This window comes from Oryctolagus cuniculus, chromosome 10, assembly GCF_964237555.1.
Source record: "Oryctolagus cuniculus chromosome 10, mOryCun1.1, whole genome shotgun sequence".
Classification (NCBI taxonomy): domain Eukaryota; kingdom Metazoa; phylum Chordata; class Mammalia; order Lagomorpha; family Leporidae; genus Oryctolagus; species Oryctolagus cuniculus.
In genome coordinates, this window is record NC_091441.1 from 111,956,336 (window position 1) to 111,974,603 (window position 18,268).

Genomic DNA, 18,268 nt, shown 5'->3' on the forward strand with positions numbered 1-18,268 from the left:
AAACTATCACAGGAGCTTTGGTATAACAACAACCAGACAGGTAACCCAAATTCTACATTCCTTAAGTGAAACTCACCACCTACCACCGCCCACCAACAGCTTTAAAAGGCAGTATCATTCACCCAGGGGTCTAGACTAGGATCCTGGATATCATCCGAGCTAGGTGACCTTGGGTGAGTTACTTAGCCTCTCTGTGCTGTAGCTTCCTCATACGTAAAATGAGGATAAAAATAATTCCTAAATTGTGGAGTCATTGTAAAAATTGGATGTGATAAATCCTGTAATGCGGTTAGAGTGGTGCTTGGCACATGAAGTCCTACAGGTGTCTTCTGTCATCATGTTCACATACTTGTTTCATCCCACTTCATCCCTTATGTCCAGACTTTTGCTAAGGCCCTCCAAATTTGATAATATTCTTTGATAATAATAATAGAAAATACCTGTACTGCTTGTTGTGCTGCTCTGTGTCACCATTGTCCCCTTTTTGTGTCAGATCCTGCCTGGAGGGGAACAGTTGTGAGAAAGGCATCCCTTGGCATCTTTTAGTTGTAAGAAGACCACAGAGAGGAGCACAGTGAGGTCTGCAGTTCTCGGCCCCAAAACTGCTCAAACTGTGACATCATCGGTGTCGATATTCCCCTTTAAAAAGGCAGAACACTCATGTATGCCATAAAAGAAAATGGGGCCCTAGACACCCAAGAGAGTCAGAGTTTGCTGCAGCATGTACAGAAAGCTCAGCTACTGTGCTTGAATGGGAATGATGGAGCCCAAACCCTAGCTAGGAGAGCAGACAGATCTTTCATCTTAAAAACTCCTATTTACTCTTCAAGACTTAACTGAGAAGCCCCTTCTCCAGGAAGCCTTCTCGGCATCCATGTCCTAACCTTGATTAGGTGCCCTTTCTTTCTTTTCTTGTTTCCCCTTCTTCCTCTCCTTCCCCTGCTTCCCCTCCTTCCCCTCCTTCCCCTCCTTCTCCTCTTTCTCCTCCTTCTCTGCCTTCTTTTTTATAAAAGTTTATTCATGGGGTTGGCGCTGTGGTGTAGTGGGCCAAGCCTTCACCTGCAGCACCGGAATCCCATATGGGTGCTGGTTTGAGTCCCGGCTTCTCCTCTTCCAATCAAGCTCTCTGCTAATGGCTGAGAAAACAGTGGAAGATGGCCTAAGTGCTTAGGCCCCTGCACCCACATGAAAGATGCAGATGGAGTTCCTGGCTCCTGGCTTTGGATCAGCTCAGCTCTGGCCGTTGCGGCCATCTGGGGAGTGAACCAGCAGATGGAAAGATACTTCTTTCTGTGCATCTCTCTGTCTGTAACTCTACCTCTTTAGAAAAAAGATTTATTTATTTATTTGAAAGGCAGAGTCACAGAGACAGAGAGAGATGAGATCTTCCATCTGCTGGCTTATTCCCTAAATGGCCACAAAGGCCAGGGCTGGGCCAGGCCAAAGATAGGAGCCAGGAACATCATCTGGGTCTCCCATGTGGGTGCAGGGGCCCAAGTACTTGGGCCATCTTCTTCTGTTTTCCCAGGTGCATAAGCAGGGAGCTGGATAAGAAGTAGAGCAGCTGGAGCTTGAACTGGCACCCACTTAGGGTGCGGATGTTGCAGGTGGTAGCTTAACCTGCTGCAGCACAGCACCAGCCCTGTCATTTTCTCTTCTGACACTTGTTGGGTCATATGAATGATTCAAGAAGCTTAGAGTAAAGAGAACTCCTCTGGGGTTTAGGGTAGCCAGTAATTACCAATTGGTATAAGGAAACTTAAAAATGCTAAGGATCAGGATGGCTGTAACCATGTGAACAAACTAAACTTCCTATGGCTCTGGGTCTACTTCTCCTTCTCATATTGCCACACAAAGTCTTTCCATGTTATACCCAGAGAGCATCCTGCTCTGAGTTCTGACCCTCTTGCTGAAACTGAGCACTTTACAGTGCCTTTGATGCTGATGCTAGATACCATCGAGTTCTAGTCTCCCAGTCTTTCTCCCTCAATGTAGAGTTTCCCTGCCTTGCTTTTATGATTGTAAATCATCCTCCTACTAAATTGAATTGAGGGAGTGGTATGGCAGGCCCAACAGGGTCCTTAAACCCAAGACTCATGAGCTCATTTATCTCCCCTATAAATAATGTCTTGATGTTGGGTCTTGTCTTAAGGGCTTTTTTTCCCAGAAACCCCAGGCGCTGAACAAGAAAGTAACTCCTACCTGACTAAGAGGAGCGCACTTTGCCATCATCAGAACTTCCGAAGAACACGATATCACTGACCGATCGTAGGAGGGCCACGAGCACTGCAGGCCAACCAGGGACCTGGACATGAGCTTAACACTCACCTCTCAACTCCAACTTCAACCTACAAGAATCTTTACCCCTAACCCCTGGAGGACCCTAGGAATTAAGCCATAGCTGCCAAACTCTTTCCTTTGAGCTTTCCAACAAATTGCCACATTTTTACCTCTCTGACGTCAGCAATTGGCTTGTCAGGGAAGGAACTTAGTTTTGAGGATGCTATAGCAATTTCTCCTACTAGTATTAGGGGTGTTCTACAGAAATCTTTTCCTGTTTGACTATTCTTGGCCTTGATGTTTTGGATCATCCCTGCTTCCCTGTGTGGTGCCCATTTTTGGACAGGGATTTTAGATTTCCTGGGAACCTTGCGCTTTGGCCTGTCCTATCCCACAGCATCTGGAATCCTGGCTAGGAGCCATGCCATCTCCCATTCTTCCTCTCCTGGGAAGGGGACAGTAGAGATTGTATGGAGTGCTGTAGTGAATAGGCCAATGGGTTCGGCTTCAGTGGTTATGCTGCATCAAGAGAGTGTTACCTGGTTCTTGACTTCCTTCAGTATAGAAACTGAGTTCAGGGTGCAAAGTGAAAGGAAGTTTACTGAGCCAGAGAGAAGAAGGATCAAAGCTCTCTAACTGGAGACCAGTAGTGCAGAGAGCGGCCCCAGAGCCAGGAGTCTATTGGGGAAATGGGGCCCTGAGTCTTTTACAAGTAGTTTAACATCCTCTTTGCTTATTCCTCTTAGGCGGTAACATGAGCACAGGGTATGAGGCAGCTTTGAAAGGGGTTTTGGACTGGTTTTCTTTTTTTAAAGATTCATTTGTTTGAAAGAAGAGTTACAGAGAGAGAGGGAGAGATACAGAGATCTTCCATTTGTTGGTTCACTTCCCAAATGGCTGCAATGGGCCAGTGTGAAGCCAGGAAACAGGAGCTTCATCTGGGTTTCCCATGTGGGTGCAGAGGCCCAAGGACCTGCGCCATCCTCCACTGCTTTCCCAGGTGCATTATCAGGGAGCTGGCTCAGAAGTGCAGCAGCAGGGGCTTGAACCAGTGCCCATATGGGATGCCGGCATTGCAGGCAGTGACTTAACCCGTTATGCCACAACGCCGGCCCCTGGGCTGGTTTTCTTGTGTTCACAAGCACAGGCACAAAAGGGTATTTGATTGGCCATGCCATGGTGCTTGTGCAAACAGGATTGGACTGCAAAATGAGGAAGAAGAAGGAGAATGGGGAAGTCAGTGGCCATTTTAGACTTCGTGGTTCATTTCAGAAACCTTATGGGAGGCCCTCTGTCCCTCTGTGTGGATCTGCCTGCTCTATGGTTATTCCACTTCCTGACCCTGTTTTTCTTGGGCCACCCAAACCAATATGTGGCAGGCAAGGTGCTAGGAGCTTCAGAAAGGATGGTGTCACAAGCATTATGAACAGCCCCTCTCAAATCACTCCTTCAACTTTGTGCTGGTCACCACTTGAAGTTTATTGTATAATTTCTTGGCATTTGTTTTCCTCAGGAAGCCGTGGCTCCATCCATCGTGGGTCAGTGGGTGTGGGTTTTAGGAAAGGCTGTTGCCTGCATCCTGACAACCTTTGAACACTTGCAAAAATGTGCCTCTGCCTGGAACGTTTCATTGCAAGGAGATCGAGAGCCCTTACTTCTTGTGACCGGTTATGGTCTTGCTGAGGAATGTCCGTTTTCCAGTTTCCATTTTGACCCCTAGCTTTGGATCTCTGCCGTGCCCGTGGGCGGAGGTCCTCCAGGGCAGCTCTGAGGTCCAGGAGCCTACGTGGCCCTCAGAGGGAGGTGACGGGGATCGGGGAGAAGCGGAGATGTTGGCCCTCCCAGTTTCCTGGAGAGTCCGCGGGGGCCCGGGACGGCAGCGCGCAGGCGCAACACTGACCGTCTGGAGGGGGCGCGGGGCCGGGGGCGCGAGGGATGAGGGTGCAGCCCGGGCTGTGGGCGGCCTGAAGGGGCGTGGGGCCGGAGGCGCGAGGTAAGAGTGTGCCGCGCCGGGCTGTGGGCGGCCTGAGGGGGCGCGGGGCCGGGGGGCGCGAGGGACCAGGGTGCAGCCCGGGCTGTGGGCGGCCTGAGGGGGCGCGGGGCCGGGGGCGCGAGGGATGAGGGTGCAGCCCGGGCTGTGGGCGGCCTGAGGGGGCGCGGGGCCGGAGGCGCGAGGGACGAGGGTGCAGCCCGGGCTGTGGGCGGCCTGAGGGGGCGCGGGGCCGGGGGCGCGAGGTAAGAGTGTGCCGCGCCGGGCTGTGGGCGGCCTGAGGGGGCGCGGGGCCGGGGGGCGCGAGGGACCAGGGTGCAGCGCCGGGCTGTGGGCGGCCTGAGGGGGCGCGGGGCCGGGGGCGCGAGGTAAGAGTGTGCCGCGCCGGGCTGTGGGCGGCCTGAGGGGGCGCGGGGCCGGGGGCGCGAGGGACCAGGGTGCAGCGCCGGGCTGTGGGCGGCCTGAGGGGGCCGGGGCCGCTGCTGCGCGGGAGCCGTATGCCCCGGGGGTGGCGGAGACCCTCGGCCTTGCGCACAGTGGCGGACGGCCGTGGCTGGACGCTGCGCCGCGGTGAGGGGCCAGCCCTGACTTCCCTCAGGAATGCGGATGAAGCACCTTCCTCCGGGGCGTTAGAATGCAGGGGTAAGTGGAAGGGAAAAGTGTCCTCCGTTCGCAAATCTTAGCCTCCGGGCTGCTCGCTGTGGAGAAGCCTCGCGGATGCGTGTGCGCCCTCATGCACGCGTGTTGACTCAGTGTGATTGTGAAATGGGATCGTGCTGGTGCGCTTTCAGAAGCAAGCCCGATGACATACACAGAACATTTACCGTACAATAGATTAAAATGTAACATCCCCAGTACTTAAAAATTAGGATTCTGTGGCACTAATCACTTCGATTTTCTGATCTGCAAAATCGTGGATTATTCAGTCAGCCTCCTTAATAGATATGGTCGTGCTAGTTCTAACCGCTGTTCAGTTGATTCTTTTTTTTTTTTAAATTTTAATTGTTTAAGGATAAACACTAGTATCATTTATGAGCAATGTTAGGTGGTGTATCCTTTATTTCCGAACAGTTTTCTGTATTTTTCATTTTTCTTGTCTAATTACATGGGCCAGAAGTACATTGTGTGATTCTTGCCAATTTTAGTGTTGAGGCTTTTATTGTTTTTATCATTTAGTATCACATTTATTGTAGATTTCTTTTGGCTGTTTTTAATCTCAGCTTAGAGATGTTTCCATAAGATTGCTAAGTGTGCCCACAAAGGAGCTATAATTATAGTTGCTGTAGACTTTTTTTTTTTAATTTGATAGGTAGAGTTACAGACAGTGAGAGAGAGAGAGAGACAGAGAGAAAGGTCTTTCTTCTGTTGGTTTACTCCCCAAATGGCCGAAGGCAGGAGCCAGGTGCTTCTCCTGGTCTCCCATGCGGGTGCAGGGCCCAAGCACTTGGGCCGTCCTCCACTGCCTTCCTGGGCCACAACAGAGAGCTGGACTGGAAGAGGAGCAACCAGGATAGAACCCCGTGGCCCATATGGCATGCCAGCACTGCAGGTGGAAGATTAACCAAGTGAGCCACCGTGCCGGCCCCTGTAGACTGTTCTTTAAGAGAATGCCAGTCCAGTGAATAGCCTTATGCCAGTAAATGGGAAAACCCAGATGAACACTTGGTTTGTTTCCTCCTTATGACTGTTGGGAATGGATTCTGCTATGAACATTTCTACTACCAGCTTTTTCTTTGAACAGCTATTTTAGTTTGTCTTGGATTTATACCTAGGAATAGGATTGCCAGATCAAATAGTAACTGTGTGTATAACTTAACTATGTTTTGGAGAACTGCCAGAATATTTTCCTAAGTGTCTGTATCAACTATATTTCCACCAGAAGTCTATGAGATTCTAATACCTCCACGACCTCCCAATGCGTGTTATTATCTGACTTTTTATTCTAACCAACCTAGTGAGTGTGAAGTTGTATCTTCTTGTTTTGTTGATCTGTGTTTCCTGATAACTGAAGTTGTTAGCCAGTCCTTTGTGATTTTTTGATCATTTTGTATTTTCTTTGGAGAAATGTTTATTCAGACCCTTTGCCCATTTTTAAATTGGATTTTTTTTCTTACTGAGTTGTAAGAGTTATTTATATATTCCAGATGTAAGATTTTATTAGATCATTTGTGTATTTTTTTCCCAATCAATGGGCTATCTTTTCGATTTCTTCATTTATCTATTGAAACAAAATGATTTTTCCATTTGATCAGATCTAAGTTACCTGTTTCTTGTTATCATGTACTGTTCATTTGCATTTGGCAAGGATTCTTGCCAAATTCATTGTCACAGAGATCTATACTTTCTTATAAGAGTTTTGTAGTTTTAGTTTTACATGTAGATCCTTGATTGGTATTGAGTTACTTTTTTATATGGTGTGTGTGCAATAGGACTCCAACTTTATGCTTTTGCAAGTAAATTCCCAGTTGTTTCAGAACTATTTGAAAATATGATTTTTCCACTTTGAGTGTTACTGGCACCCTTATTGAAAAAATGACCATAGATGTATGGGTTTATTTATGAATTTTAATTCTTTTTATCTATGAGAGGCTACATCAGAAATTTCACATAAAAATGAAATTAAAATACAATTTTAATAAGTTTTTTTATTTGACAGGTAGAGTTATAGACAGTGAGAGAGAGAGAGACAGAGAGAAAGGTCTTCCTTCTGTTGGTTCACCCCCCAAAACGGCTACTATGGCTGGAACTACGCTGATATGAAGCCAGGAGCCAGGTGTTTTCTCCCAGTCTCCCATGTGGGTGCAGGGGCCCAAGCACTTGGGCCATCCTTCACTGCCTTCCTGGGCCATAGTAGAGAGCTAGACTGGAAGAGGAGCAATCGGGACTAGAACCTGGTGCCCATATGGGATGCTGGTGCTGCAGGCAGAGGATTAACCAAGTGAGCCACAGCGCCGGCCAGTTTAATAAGTTTTTTTTTTTTTGACAGGCAGAGTGGACAGTGAGAGAGACAGAGAGAAAGGTCTTCCTTTGCCGTTGGTTCACTCTCCAATGGCCGCCGCGGCCAGCATGCTGCGGCCAGCGCACCACACTGATCCGATGGCAGGAGCCAGGTACTTCTCCTGGTCTCCCATGGGGGGGGTGCAGGGCCCAAGCACTTGGGCCATCCTCCACTGCACTCCCTGGCCACAGCAGAGAGCTGGCCTGGAAGAGGGGCAACTGGGACAGAACCCGGTGTGCTGGCGCCGCAGGCGGAGGATTAGCCTAGTGAGCCACGGCGTCGGCCCAGTTTAATAAGTTTTTAAAAAAGACTTATTTATTTGAAAGACGGAGTTACAGAGAGAGAGAGGTAGAACTAGAGAGAGAGAGAGAGAGACGTCTTCCATTCTGCTGGTTCACTCCCCAAATGACTGCAATGGCCAGAGCTGAGTTGATACAAAGCCAGGAGCCAGGAACTTCTTCCGGGTCTCCCACATGGGTGCAGGGGCCCAAGGAGTTGGGCCATCTTCTGCTGCTTTCCCAGGCCATAGCAGAGAGCTGGATCAGAAGTGGAGCAGCTGGAACTTGTACCAGTACCCATATGGGATGCCGGCACTACAGGCAGTGGGTGGCTTTACCTGCTATGCCACAGCGCTGGCCCCTCAGCTTACTCTTAACATTATTTGCTATATGGATCTCTTGAGTTTCATATGAATTTTAAGATCAGCTTTCATTTTCTAAAAAGAAGCATTCTTGTACTCTGTTAGAGATTGTATTGTATCTGTAGATAAATTATCAAAAATCCATTGGGCATGAGTTTGAAGAAAAAAGAGGAACCAGCCGGCGCCGTGGCTCAATAGGCTAATCCTCCACCTTGCGGCGCCGGCACACCGGGTTCTAGTCCCGGTCGGGGCTCCGGATTCTGTCCCGGTTGCCCCTCTTCCAGGCCAGCTCTCTGCTATGGCCAGGGGGTGCAGTGGAGGATGGCCCAGGTGCTTGGGCCCTGCACCCCATGGGAGACCAGGAAAAAGCACCTGGATCCTGGCTCCTGCCATCGGATCAGCGCGGTGCGCCGGCTGCAGCGGCGGCCATTGGAGGGTGAACCAACGGCAAGGGAAGACCTTTCTCTCTCTGTCTCTCTCTCTCACTGTCCACTCTGCCTATCAAAAAAAAAAAAAAAAAAAAAAAAAAAAAAAAAAAAGAGGAACCAGAATGTTTTTTTTTTTTTTAATCTTTTATTTAATGAATATAAATTTCCAAAGTACGTCTCATGGGTTACAATGGCTTTCCCCCCCATACCGTCCCTCCCACCCACCACCCTCCCCTTTCCCACTCCCTCTCCCCTTCCATTCACATCAAGATTCATTTTCGATTATCTTAGTATACAGAAGATCAGCTTAGTATACCTTAAGTAAGGATTTCAACAGTTTGTTCCCACACAGAAACATAAAGTGAAAAATAATAGATGATTTTTTTTAAATGATGATGAAATCAGATCAGACCTATTGTCATGTTTAATCCCAGTGAGAGTCAAGTTGGGAATTGATAGTTTCTTTTCTTTTTTTTTTTTTTTTTTTTAACAGAAGATCAGTTTAGTGTACATTAAGTAAAGATTTCAACAGTTTGCACCCCCATAGAAACACAAAGTGAAATATACTGTTTGAGTACTCGTTATAGCATTAAGCCTCAGTGTACAGCACATTAAGGACAGAGATCCTACATGAGGAGTAAGTGCACAGTGACTCCTGTTGTTGACTTTACAAATTGACACTCCTGTTTATGGCATCAGTAATCTCCCTATGCACCAGTCATGAGTTTCCAAGGCTATGGAAGCCCCTTGAGTTCTCCGACTCTTATCTTGTTTAGACAAGGTCATAGTCAAAGTGGAGGTTCTCTCCTCCCTTCAGAGAAAGGCACCTCCCTCTTTGAAGACCTGTTCTTTCCACTGGGATCTCACTCACAGAGATCTTTTTGCCAGAGTGTCTTGGCTTTCCATGCCTGAAATACTCTCATGGGCTTTTCAGCCAGATCCGAGTGCCTTTAGGGCTGATTCTGAGGCCAGAGTGCTATTTAGGACATCCGCCATTCTATGAGTCTGCTGAGTATCTCACTTCCCATGTTGGATCACTCTCCCCTTTATTTATTCTATCGGTTAGTGTTAGCAGATACTAGACTTGTTTATGTGCTCCCTTTGACTCTTAGTCCTTTCATTATGATCAATTGTGAACTGAAATTGATCACTTGGAATAGTGAGATGGCATTGGCACATGCCACCTTGATGGGATTGAATTGGAATCCCCTAGTATGTTTCCAACTCTACCAATTGGGGCAAGTCAAGCATCTGGATTAATTGACAATATTTAGCAGATGAGGAAAGGAAGGTGGGAAGAACATGCATTTTGTTTTTCAAAGGATAATTTATGTATTTGAAAAGCAGAGAGAGAAACTTTGATTCCATCTGCTGCTTCACTTCTTAAATGCCTGCAACAGCCAGAGCTAGTCCACATTGAAGTCAGGAGTCAGGAACTCCATCCAGGTCTCCCCTGGATGGCAGGAACCCCAGTACTTGGGCCATTATCTGCTGTCTCCCAAGCACATTAACAGAAAACTGGCTAGAAGCCCGGAGTGGCTAGGATTTGAACCAGGCAATCCGATATGGGACACAGGCATCCCAGGCGAGGGCTTCACCTACTGTGACACAACACCAGCCCCAGAAAAACATGCATTTTAGACACCAAACTTAAGGTGTTGTGAGACACCCAAGTGAAATGTCCAGTAAGCAGTGTACATAGGCAGTGGAGCCTGGGGGAGAAGTGAGGACTGTGAGAGCAGTGGTGAAGTCAGTGAGACTGGTAACAGAAAAAAGAAGAAAACAGTAGGGACTGGAATTCCGAGGGTGTCCACAGTGAGAGGACAGGAGCAGGAAGAAAGACGGAGGTGTGAGGTGGAAAACAGGCTTGTGCTAGGTTCTAGGGAAGCCGTGGTGGAGAGAATGTGGTCAGAAGTGTAGTTTCCGTCTGAAGAGAGTGAGTGCTGGGAGAAAGACCTTCTACTGAGCCCTCCAGGGAAAATTCACAGCATCGTTGGGTTCATAACTTTTGGAAGTAGGATAACAGTTTTATGGAACTGCCTGGGATCTCTTGACTAAACTCAATGGGAATATAGGTCTTATGGTGGTAAGGCAGGACTCGTCCTGCTCACAGCTTTCTTCCCCTCCTCGTCTCAACTGGCTTCTGCAGTTCCTGCCTTCTCCAAGCGGGAAACTTAGGATACAGAGGTGGCCACTGTGCCTTGGATGGTCAGGCCTCAGATGAGCATGGCTCTGTTTTCTGGAGTTCTGGTGTATGTGGTCCAAGCTGGAGCTCACCCCCAGGGCTCTGCTCCTCTGGAATGGTGCCTGTGGCTTTCCTACCTAACTGCTTTCCCTGGAGCTGGGTTCCTACTTCTAGTTAGTGGACTCTGTGCTGCCCTGGACTTGTCCTATGGGATGGATCATCCTAGCTCACCAAGAGCCTGAACCTTGTTTCCTTTGTATCTCTGATGCCTCTGCCCTTAGACTGGGGATGTTCCCGAGCCATAGAAGTTTGTTATTCCAGGAAGACTACAGTGTCTGAGGACCTGTCTGTGGACTCTGCTCAGAAGAAGTGGAAAGGTCCAGCCCTCAGCCAGAGCCCTGCACCAGAACATGATGCCAGAAAACCACCACAGTATGGCCGCTCTGGGTAATGATTCTCTCCCCCAGTCGCTTAGAGCCTGTGTTGGGTGCATTTTCTTTGCTGTATTCTCATTCTTTTAAAATTTTTATTACGAGGATTTCCAAGCATAAGTGAAGTAGTAGAGTAAACTTCTGCATCCATCACTCAGTTTAACATTCTTCATAATTGACTGATCTATGGTGGTTTTTTTAAGGAGATTTTTAGTTTTAAGGAATAAAGGATCACTCAAGTTGGGGTAACATGGTAAGGAGCTGTGTATTGTTGACTTAAAGGAATGGGAACCCCAAACTAACAGATCAGTTAGACAAGATTGTGGGAAATGGAGTCACATGAAAACTAGGCCCTAACCCAAAGCAACCCAGGATTCTCAGCCCAAAAGCAAACGAATGTTTATGCCAGCATTCCAGTGTGCTCTCTGTTTTCTTTCTGTCTCTTCTTACTGTCCTCATGTCCTCACTCTAAATCCTTTGTGAAGGAATCATCATAAATCCTGCTTAATTCTATTTTCCGTTCCCTCATACTTGTTGTTGGCCAATGTCTTAAGTTGGCTCCATGAGTCATTTCAATTTCTTCTCTGGCTTGTCTTATATGTGTCCTGCTTTCCATTTAAAAATTTACTCAGGGAAGGATTCTGATTGGTAGAGCCATTAAATATCATCTGTGTTTTGACAATCTTTGGCTCAGGCCATGGCAGAGGCTAATCATTAACGCTTGGATAAGCTACACTTGGGTCTAGCACCTGGCTCTGGCCTAATCATCTGTCATCATGGGATGCTCAGGGTCACATGACACAAAATGTGGTTGTCTAAAATTTCTTTGCAAAGGCTAGGGCAGGGGAGGTCCTGTGAATGACATGTTTAGTAGAACAGACAGTTTGGCAGAGTGGGCATAGCAGTCATTGATTCAGACAACTTTGACTTCCCATATGGTAATGCTATGATACCTGTGGTGCTGGTTAAGACATGATTGAAAGGAGCCAGCGTATTGCTATGAAGCTATGGCCATGATTGCTATTTCCTTTCTCAGATTTTGCATTAAAATATTCAGATTCAAGGGAAATCTTCAACTTTTCAATTTACTTTTTATCCTAGGGAACCAAGATCCCACAAATTTTAATTCATATTTCAGATTATTGATGTGCTTCTTAATTTTTTATATGAATATAGAACTGGCTCCCACCAGAGTGGTATTCTTGGAACCAGTGGCATCCCCACTTTTAGAGCTCTGCTGTCCCCTTCAACATTGTTCCCCAGGATTTCAGAACCTACAGATTCTCCAAATCTTGTCACTATCCTGTCATATAGACCTCTCCTTTCTGTGCACTTTTCTTTTCTTTTCTTTTTTTTTTTTTGTCATTACGTAGATTTCTTAACAGCTCACTCCTATCTTTGTGCTCTTTCTTGTGTTTGAGATATTTGCCAGACTTGTCTCTTGCAGCATTTTATCTCAGAAGTGTGGAACCATATAATGCCTTGGTTGGAAGGGAACTTAGAAATACTCAGTTTGTTAAGGAAATTCAACATCCCAGTGACTTCTCTAAGATTCCTCATGCTTTACAGTCTGTGCTGCTGCTTTCCAATTGTCATTGTCACTTTGCTCTGCTGACTCAAACTCTGTCCTGTCATTTTTTTCACCTTCCTTCAATGACCATCTTCCCATATTTTTCTGTCCCTGAATTAACCATTAAGCTACTTCCTGTTTCCTCCTTTGATCTCAGTGTCTCATTTTATTCCTTACCCTTCTGGAAGCTTTTGTGACTTTTCTTCAGGTCCATGGGATCTTCGTGATTCTTTCTGATCCCTCAACAGCACAAGAAATGAGTAAAAGTTGTTTTCTTCTTTTTTTGGCAGCAGGTAGGAACGTGGAAGAGAGTTCAGAACTGACTCCAGAGCAGGACCTATCTAAAGGATTGGAGTCATCTGATAGGATGTCAGGGGGACTGTTTGGGGTAGTTCCTGGGGGACCAGAACCTGGAGCTGTCTGTGGAGATACTTTAGAGACGCTAGAAGGGCAGCCTTCAAGTGAAGAAGGGAGCAGACTGCGAAGTGACTTCTTCAAAATAAGACACAAAGATAAGGAAAAATCCACAGAAGATACATGTGAGGATTATAAGGAAGCAGAGGAACGTGGGAATCTGTCCTCCAGTTTGGTTGAACATCAAGGAGGCCTGAAGGGACAGAAGTTCTACCAGTGTAATGAATGTGGCAAATTCTTTAGTTGGCGTTCCCACCTCATTGGCCACCAGAGAATCCACTCGGGAGAGAAACCCTATGCGTGTAGTGAGTGTGGGAAGACCTTCAGGCAGAGCTCTCAGCTCATTGTTCACCTCAGAACCCACACAGGGGAAAAACCCTATGAATGCCAGGAGTGCGGGAAGACCTATCGGCACAGCTCCCATCTCATTCAACACCAGAGACTCCACAATGGGGAGAAACCTTATAAATGTAGTGAATGTGCAAAAGCCTTTAATCAGAGTTCCAAACTCTTGGATCATCAGAGGACCCATACCGGAGAGAAACCTTATGAATGCAAGGAGTGTGGAGTAGCTTTTGGTCGTGGTAAAAATCTTGTGCGACACCAAGTCCTTCACACTGGTAAGAAACCTTACAAGTGTAATGAGTGTGGGAAGGCTTTTTGTTCCAGCAGAAATCTTACTGACCATCAAAGAATCCACACCGGGGAGAAGCCTTATCAGTGTAATGAGTGTGGCAAGGCCTTCAGTTGGAGCAAATGTCTCATTCGTCACCAGAGCCTCCATGCTGGGGATCGACCATACACATGTAGTGAATGTGGCAAAGCCTTCAGTCAGATCTCTCAGCTTGTTGACCATGAGCGGATGCATACTGGAGAAAAACCTTTTGAATGTGGCAAGTGTGGGAAGGCATTCAGTCTGAGTAAATGCCTTATTCGGCACCAGAGACTTCACTCGGGTGAAAAGCCCTATAAATGCAGGGAGTGTGGAAAATCCTTCAATCAGAACTCTCACCTCATCATACACCAGAGAATTCACACTGGTGAGAAGCCCTATGAATGTAAGGAGTGTGGGAAGGTCTTCAGTTATAGCTCCAGCCTTATTGTACATCAGAGAACTCATACCGGGGAAAAGCCTTATAAGTGCAATGATTGTGGGAAAGCATTTAGTGACAACTCACAGCTTATTGTACACCAGAGAGTTCACACTGGAGAGAAACCCTATGAATGTATTGAGTGTGGGAAAGCCTTCAGTCAGCGTTCCACCTTTAATTATCACCAGCGAACTCACACTGGAGAGAAACTCTCAGGTCTGGCTCGGTAGTTTTCTAAAGCCTAGTTCTTTGAGAGAGGGAGCAAAAATATTGAGTTAATCTTTCTTTTTGAGAAAGATGCTCACACTGTTTCTCTTGGAACCACCAATCAAAGTGGATCATTCTCTTAATTCTTTCTTTTGCAGCACCAACGTTAGTACAGTTCTTCCCTGTTATTGGGAAAGTAAGGACTACACATTTTATTTACTCCTTGTATTTTTTCGTTATTTTAACATCTCATTTATTAGCATTCATTCCATAATCCGATTATGTTTCTGTTTTTAAACAAGCTTTTTTTTTTTTTTTTTTGAAAGCAGAATGACAGAAAGGGAACAGAAGAGAGAGGGAGTGAGCGAGTGAGCTTCTATCTCTGTTTCACTTTCCAAATGCCTACAAGATTTAGGGCTGAACCAGGTCAAAGCCCAGAGCCTAGAACTCCATTGAAGTCTCCTATGTGAGTGGCGAGGACCCTAGTGCTGGGGCCATCATGTGCTGTCAGCCGGACTCATTAGCAGGAAGCAGAATCAGAGTTGGAGGTGGATCAACCCCAGGCGTTCTGATATGGGATTCAGGCTTCTCCAGGGCAGGCTTAATCTGCTGTTCTAGATTGAGTATTTCTAAAGTGCATTGATCATAGCTTTATTCAATTGCATCGCTCTGTGTACATAAGTCATTTCACAAGACCCTCTGTAGGGCAAATTTTTTTTTTTTGACAGGCAGAGTGGACAGTGAGAGAGAGAGACAGAGAGAAAGGTCTTCCTTTATGCCGTTGGTTCACCCTCCAATGGCCACTGTGGCCAGCGCGCTGCGGCCGGTGCACCACGCTGATCCAATGGCAGGAGCCAGGTACTTATCCTGGTCTCCCATGGGGTGCAGGGCCCAAGTACTTGGGCCATTCTCCACTGCACTCCCGGACCACAGCAGAGAGCTGGCCTGAAAGAGGGGCAACCAGGACAGAATCCGGCGCCCCGACTGGGACTAGAACCCGGTGTTCCAGTGCCGCAAGGCGGAGGATTAGCCTAGTGAGCCGTGGCGTCTGCCTGTAGGGCAAATTTTATGTCATGTTAAACTTATCACTTCTTCTTACCTAGGACCCTCCACATCTACTTTTTAAATTTAATGGTAATCTATTAGCTTCTCATTTCTTATATTCCCTACTTAGAAAACCTCTATGAGTAATCTGTTTTCCTTTCAAGTTCAAAATCTGTCTAATTTCTGAAAGACTTTCTTTTTTCAGATGTTGATTCTTCTTCAACCTCTATTGATTGGACTTCAGTTCTTCAAATTAGCTGGTGCTTTTGTATGCATCTGTTAAGTTGCCTTTTTAATTGCTCTTAATGAGGATACTATTATACCAACTTGCAGTCTCTTGAGTTTGGTGAAGGTATCATTTTCTTTTGATATATAAATAATAGTTTGATCACTCATCCTTAAATGATTTCTTAAACTTTATTCTCCCATATTTACTGGACTAGAAACTTTGAAAGAAGTGGCATCTCATCATAGGATATTGGTACTGGCTTTGCCCTGGCCCACCCCTGGGTTTTGCAGACATTTGGGGAGTGAACCAGTAGATGGAAGATCTCTTTTTCTCTTGCTTTGCCTTTCAAATATATAAAAATGAGCCTATCTTAAAAATATTCAGATAGACTTTTTTTTTCTTTTTAACTCTTTTTACTTTGGGAGCTACCAGATACCAGGAAGAGTCCAACTCTATATCAGCATGTGGATGCAGCCCAGCTCCTTGACTTAGATATTTCTGGTCAGGTTTTTGTTAGCATCACACTGCCTGTTGGATGCTCTGTTTTACCTTTTGGTACTTATCTGCTCATCTTCTTCTACTATAAGATTCTGGAGTGTGGGAACCAGCATTATCCAAATGGCTACCAGTCTGGGGTAGGTACTTGGTAAAAATGAATGCCCTGGCATTCTGAGAAAGCCAGACACTCTGAGGAAGTAAAAAAATGGCTGCATTTGAAAGCTGTATCTCAGTTCCTGTTGGTAATTGTTATTATAAACAAAATTCATAAAATTACTTTTAAAGAAATTATATGTAGAGCCAGTGACCTTGATAAATATATATCATTTTAATAGTTTATTTCATATCCTGGCTCTTCTGGGTCTGTTTATATAATGATTTGTTTAATCTCCATTGCCAGTCTTATGCCACTTTTGTTTACATTTGCCAAAACATCAAACAGTGTTTGTTTAATAGTGGATTACCTGCATTCCATGTCTTATTCCCTGTAGGGGAATGTTTTTAGTGTTTTGCAGTTTCATATGGTGTTCATTATTGGATTCTGATAAATAGGCCATTGTATTTAGGAAGTTTCCTTTTATTCCTATTCCTGTTTTTAGAAGAAGCAGTTTATTATAGTGGTTATGAGCACACAATTTGTAGTCAAATCCTGTATCTACCACTTTGCTAAGTTTATGACTGAGCAAATCACTTAGCTTCTTTGGGTCTCAGTTCTATGAGCTATCTCAGGGTTGTGAAAACTCAAGTTGAATATTTATAAGGTACTTAAAAACTGTACTTAGAACACAGTACACACTATGGCAATTAGAGTTTTTTTTAATTAGGAATGATTGCTTAGTACCATCAAGTCTTCAGAATTTGTGGTAATTTTATGAGCTCTGTACTTTTTTGTAATAGAATTTGTTAACAACTTTGCTAATAATTGAAATGTCTATACTTCTTGAATAAAATATACTCCTGGTGATTTTGTTGTTAAGTACAGAACTAGATTCATTTTGGTAATGTTTTGGTAGCTTTGAAAAATGAATTTGGAAGATTTTTAAAAATTTTGTTTCATCTTTTACTACTTGCGAGAGTTCTTTATTCATTGAAGGCTTTCTAAAAATAACGACCTCATTCTTTTTGGTCATGGGTGGAGGGGTGGTAGGGACATATCTTTAGCAACTGTGGTAGTCAGCTTGAGCTGCTGTGATGAAATTCTATGGACTGGGTTACTTATTCATAGTCCTCTAAGCTTGAAAGCATGGCCGAGTGATGGTGAGAGTTCTCTTCCTGGTTTATAGATGTTTACCATCTTGCTGTGTCCTTATGTCTTGGAGAGAATAAGAGCACTGGTGCCCCTTCACTTCTTTTAAGGGTGTTAATCCAATTGTGAGTGTCCCTGTCCCAAGCTAACCCTAATTACCTCCCAAGGGCTCTGTCAAAACCCCCTCCCAGTACCATTACATTTAGGATTAGGATTTCAAAGTAAGCATTCATTCCCTAACCTTCCACTTTGGCTCACACCCCAACATGTCCTTGAGTGCAAAATACATTCATTACATCGCAACAAACCCAAAAGTCTTAATTCATTCTAGTATTGACTAAAGTTCAAAGTCACACTTAAATTTCTAAGCCGTACAGAGGTGAAACTATACATCTTAACCCTGACTCTGAATTCCTCTCCAGCTCGAACCTGTGAAACCAAGAAGTGTGCCTCCAGAATACAGTGGTGAGACATTCCAATTCTAAAGGGAGACATTAGAAGGAATTAAGGGAGGATGGGTCCTATCCAAGCTGCAAACTTAACAAGGCAAATTCCATAAGATCTTAAGACTCAAGAGTAATCCTTTTTGGTTTGATGCTGTCTCCTGCATGATCCTTAGGCTGGTGGTCCTGACCCTGTACATCTGTCAGGCAGAGGTCCTTCCCTGTTGAAGGCCTTCTGGCCTGTTGAAACAGTGTCCTTGCTGGTCTCTGAATAGCAAAGAGGAGGGTGGTTCTTTCTTTCTGTTGAACAGTACATGTTCACAGGCTTCCTCATCCCTGGCTGCAGGACTCCAGGTACTTTCTATTGGAGCTAAGGACTTCAGTGTATGAATTTTGGGAAACACAGTTCAGTCCATAGCAGTACTTCAATTCCCCTGATCTGCAGCTTGCCCAGTTACCTCCAAAAGTACTTGTCATCCCCTGTATTGATGACATTCTCCTTGCCAGCCTAAGAAACAAATTAATCAGTTACTATGTAAGGTCAAAGACATTCTGACACATGTAGGCTAGGCTG

The 18,268-nt window shown here is 45.5% G+C and overlaps 2 protein-coding genes across 3 annotated transcripts in view; both read left to right on the forward strand.

Annotated features, from left to right (window-relative positions):
- Positions 1–10,834: 10,834 nt before the first annotated feature.
- LOC103349175 (zinc finger protein with KRAB and SCAN domains 7) lies at positions 10,835–16,981 on the forward strand. 2 transcript variants are annotated; one of them, XM_017343721.3, is made up of 2 exons: positions 10,835–10,968; positions 12,813–16,981. In XM_017343721.3, the coding sequence occupies exons 1-2, from the start codon at positions 10,932–10,934 to the stop codon at positions 14,255–14,257; spliced, it is 1,482 nt and encodes a 493-aa protein (XP_017199210.3). In that variant the 5' UTR covers positions 10,835–10,931; the 3' UTR covers positions 14,258–16,981. The 2 variants fall into 2 exon arrangements, with proteins under 2 accessions (XP_017199210.3, XP_069907137.1); XM_070051036.1 differs by having other exon boundaries at positions 10,838–10,968; positions 12,816–16,981.
- Positions 10,851–18,268, forward strand: part of ZNF445 (zinc finger protein 445) — a 44,798-nt gene continuing 37,380 nt past the window's right edge. The window contains exon 1 of the mRNA XM_051852577.2: positions 10,851–10,968. The gene's annotated coding sequence lies outside the window, so the exon portion shown is untranslated. The remainder of the gene's footprint in view (positions 10,969–18,268) is intronic.

Bases quoted from the DNA above. Each gene is read 5' to 3' on its own strand.
- LOC103349175 (XM_017343721.3), top strand. From the start codon at position 10,932: ATGATGCCAGAAAACCACCACAGTATGGCCGCTCTGG. The intron at 10,969-12,812 runs GTAATGATTCTC...TTTTTTTGGCAG, and splicing joins CCACAGTATGGCCGCTCTGG to CAGGTAGGAACGTGGAAGAG.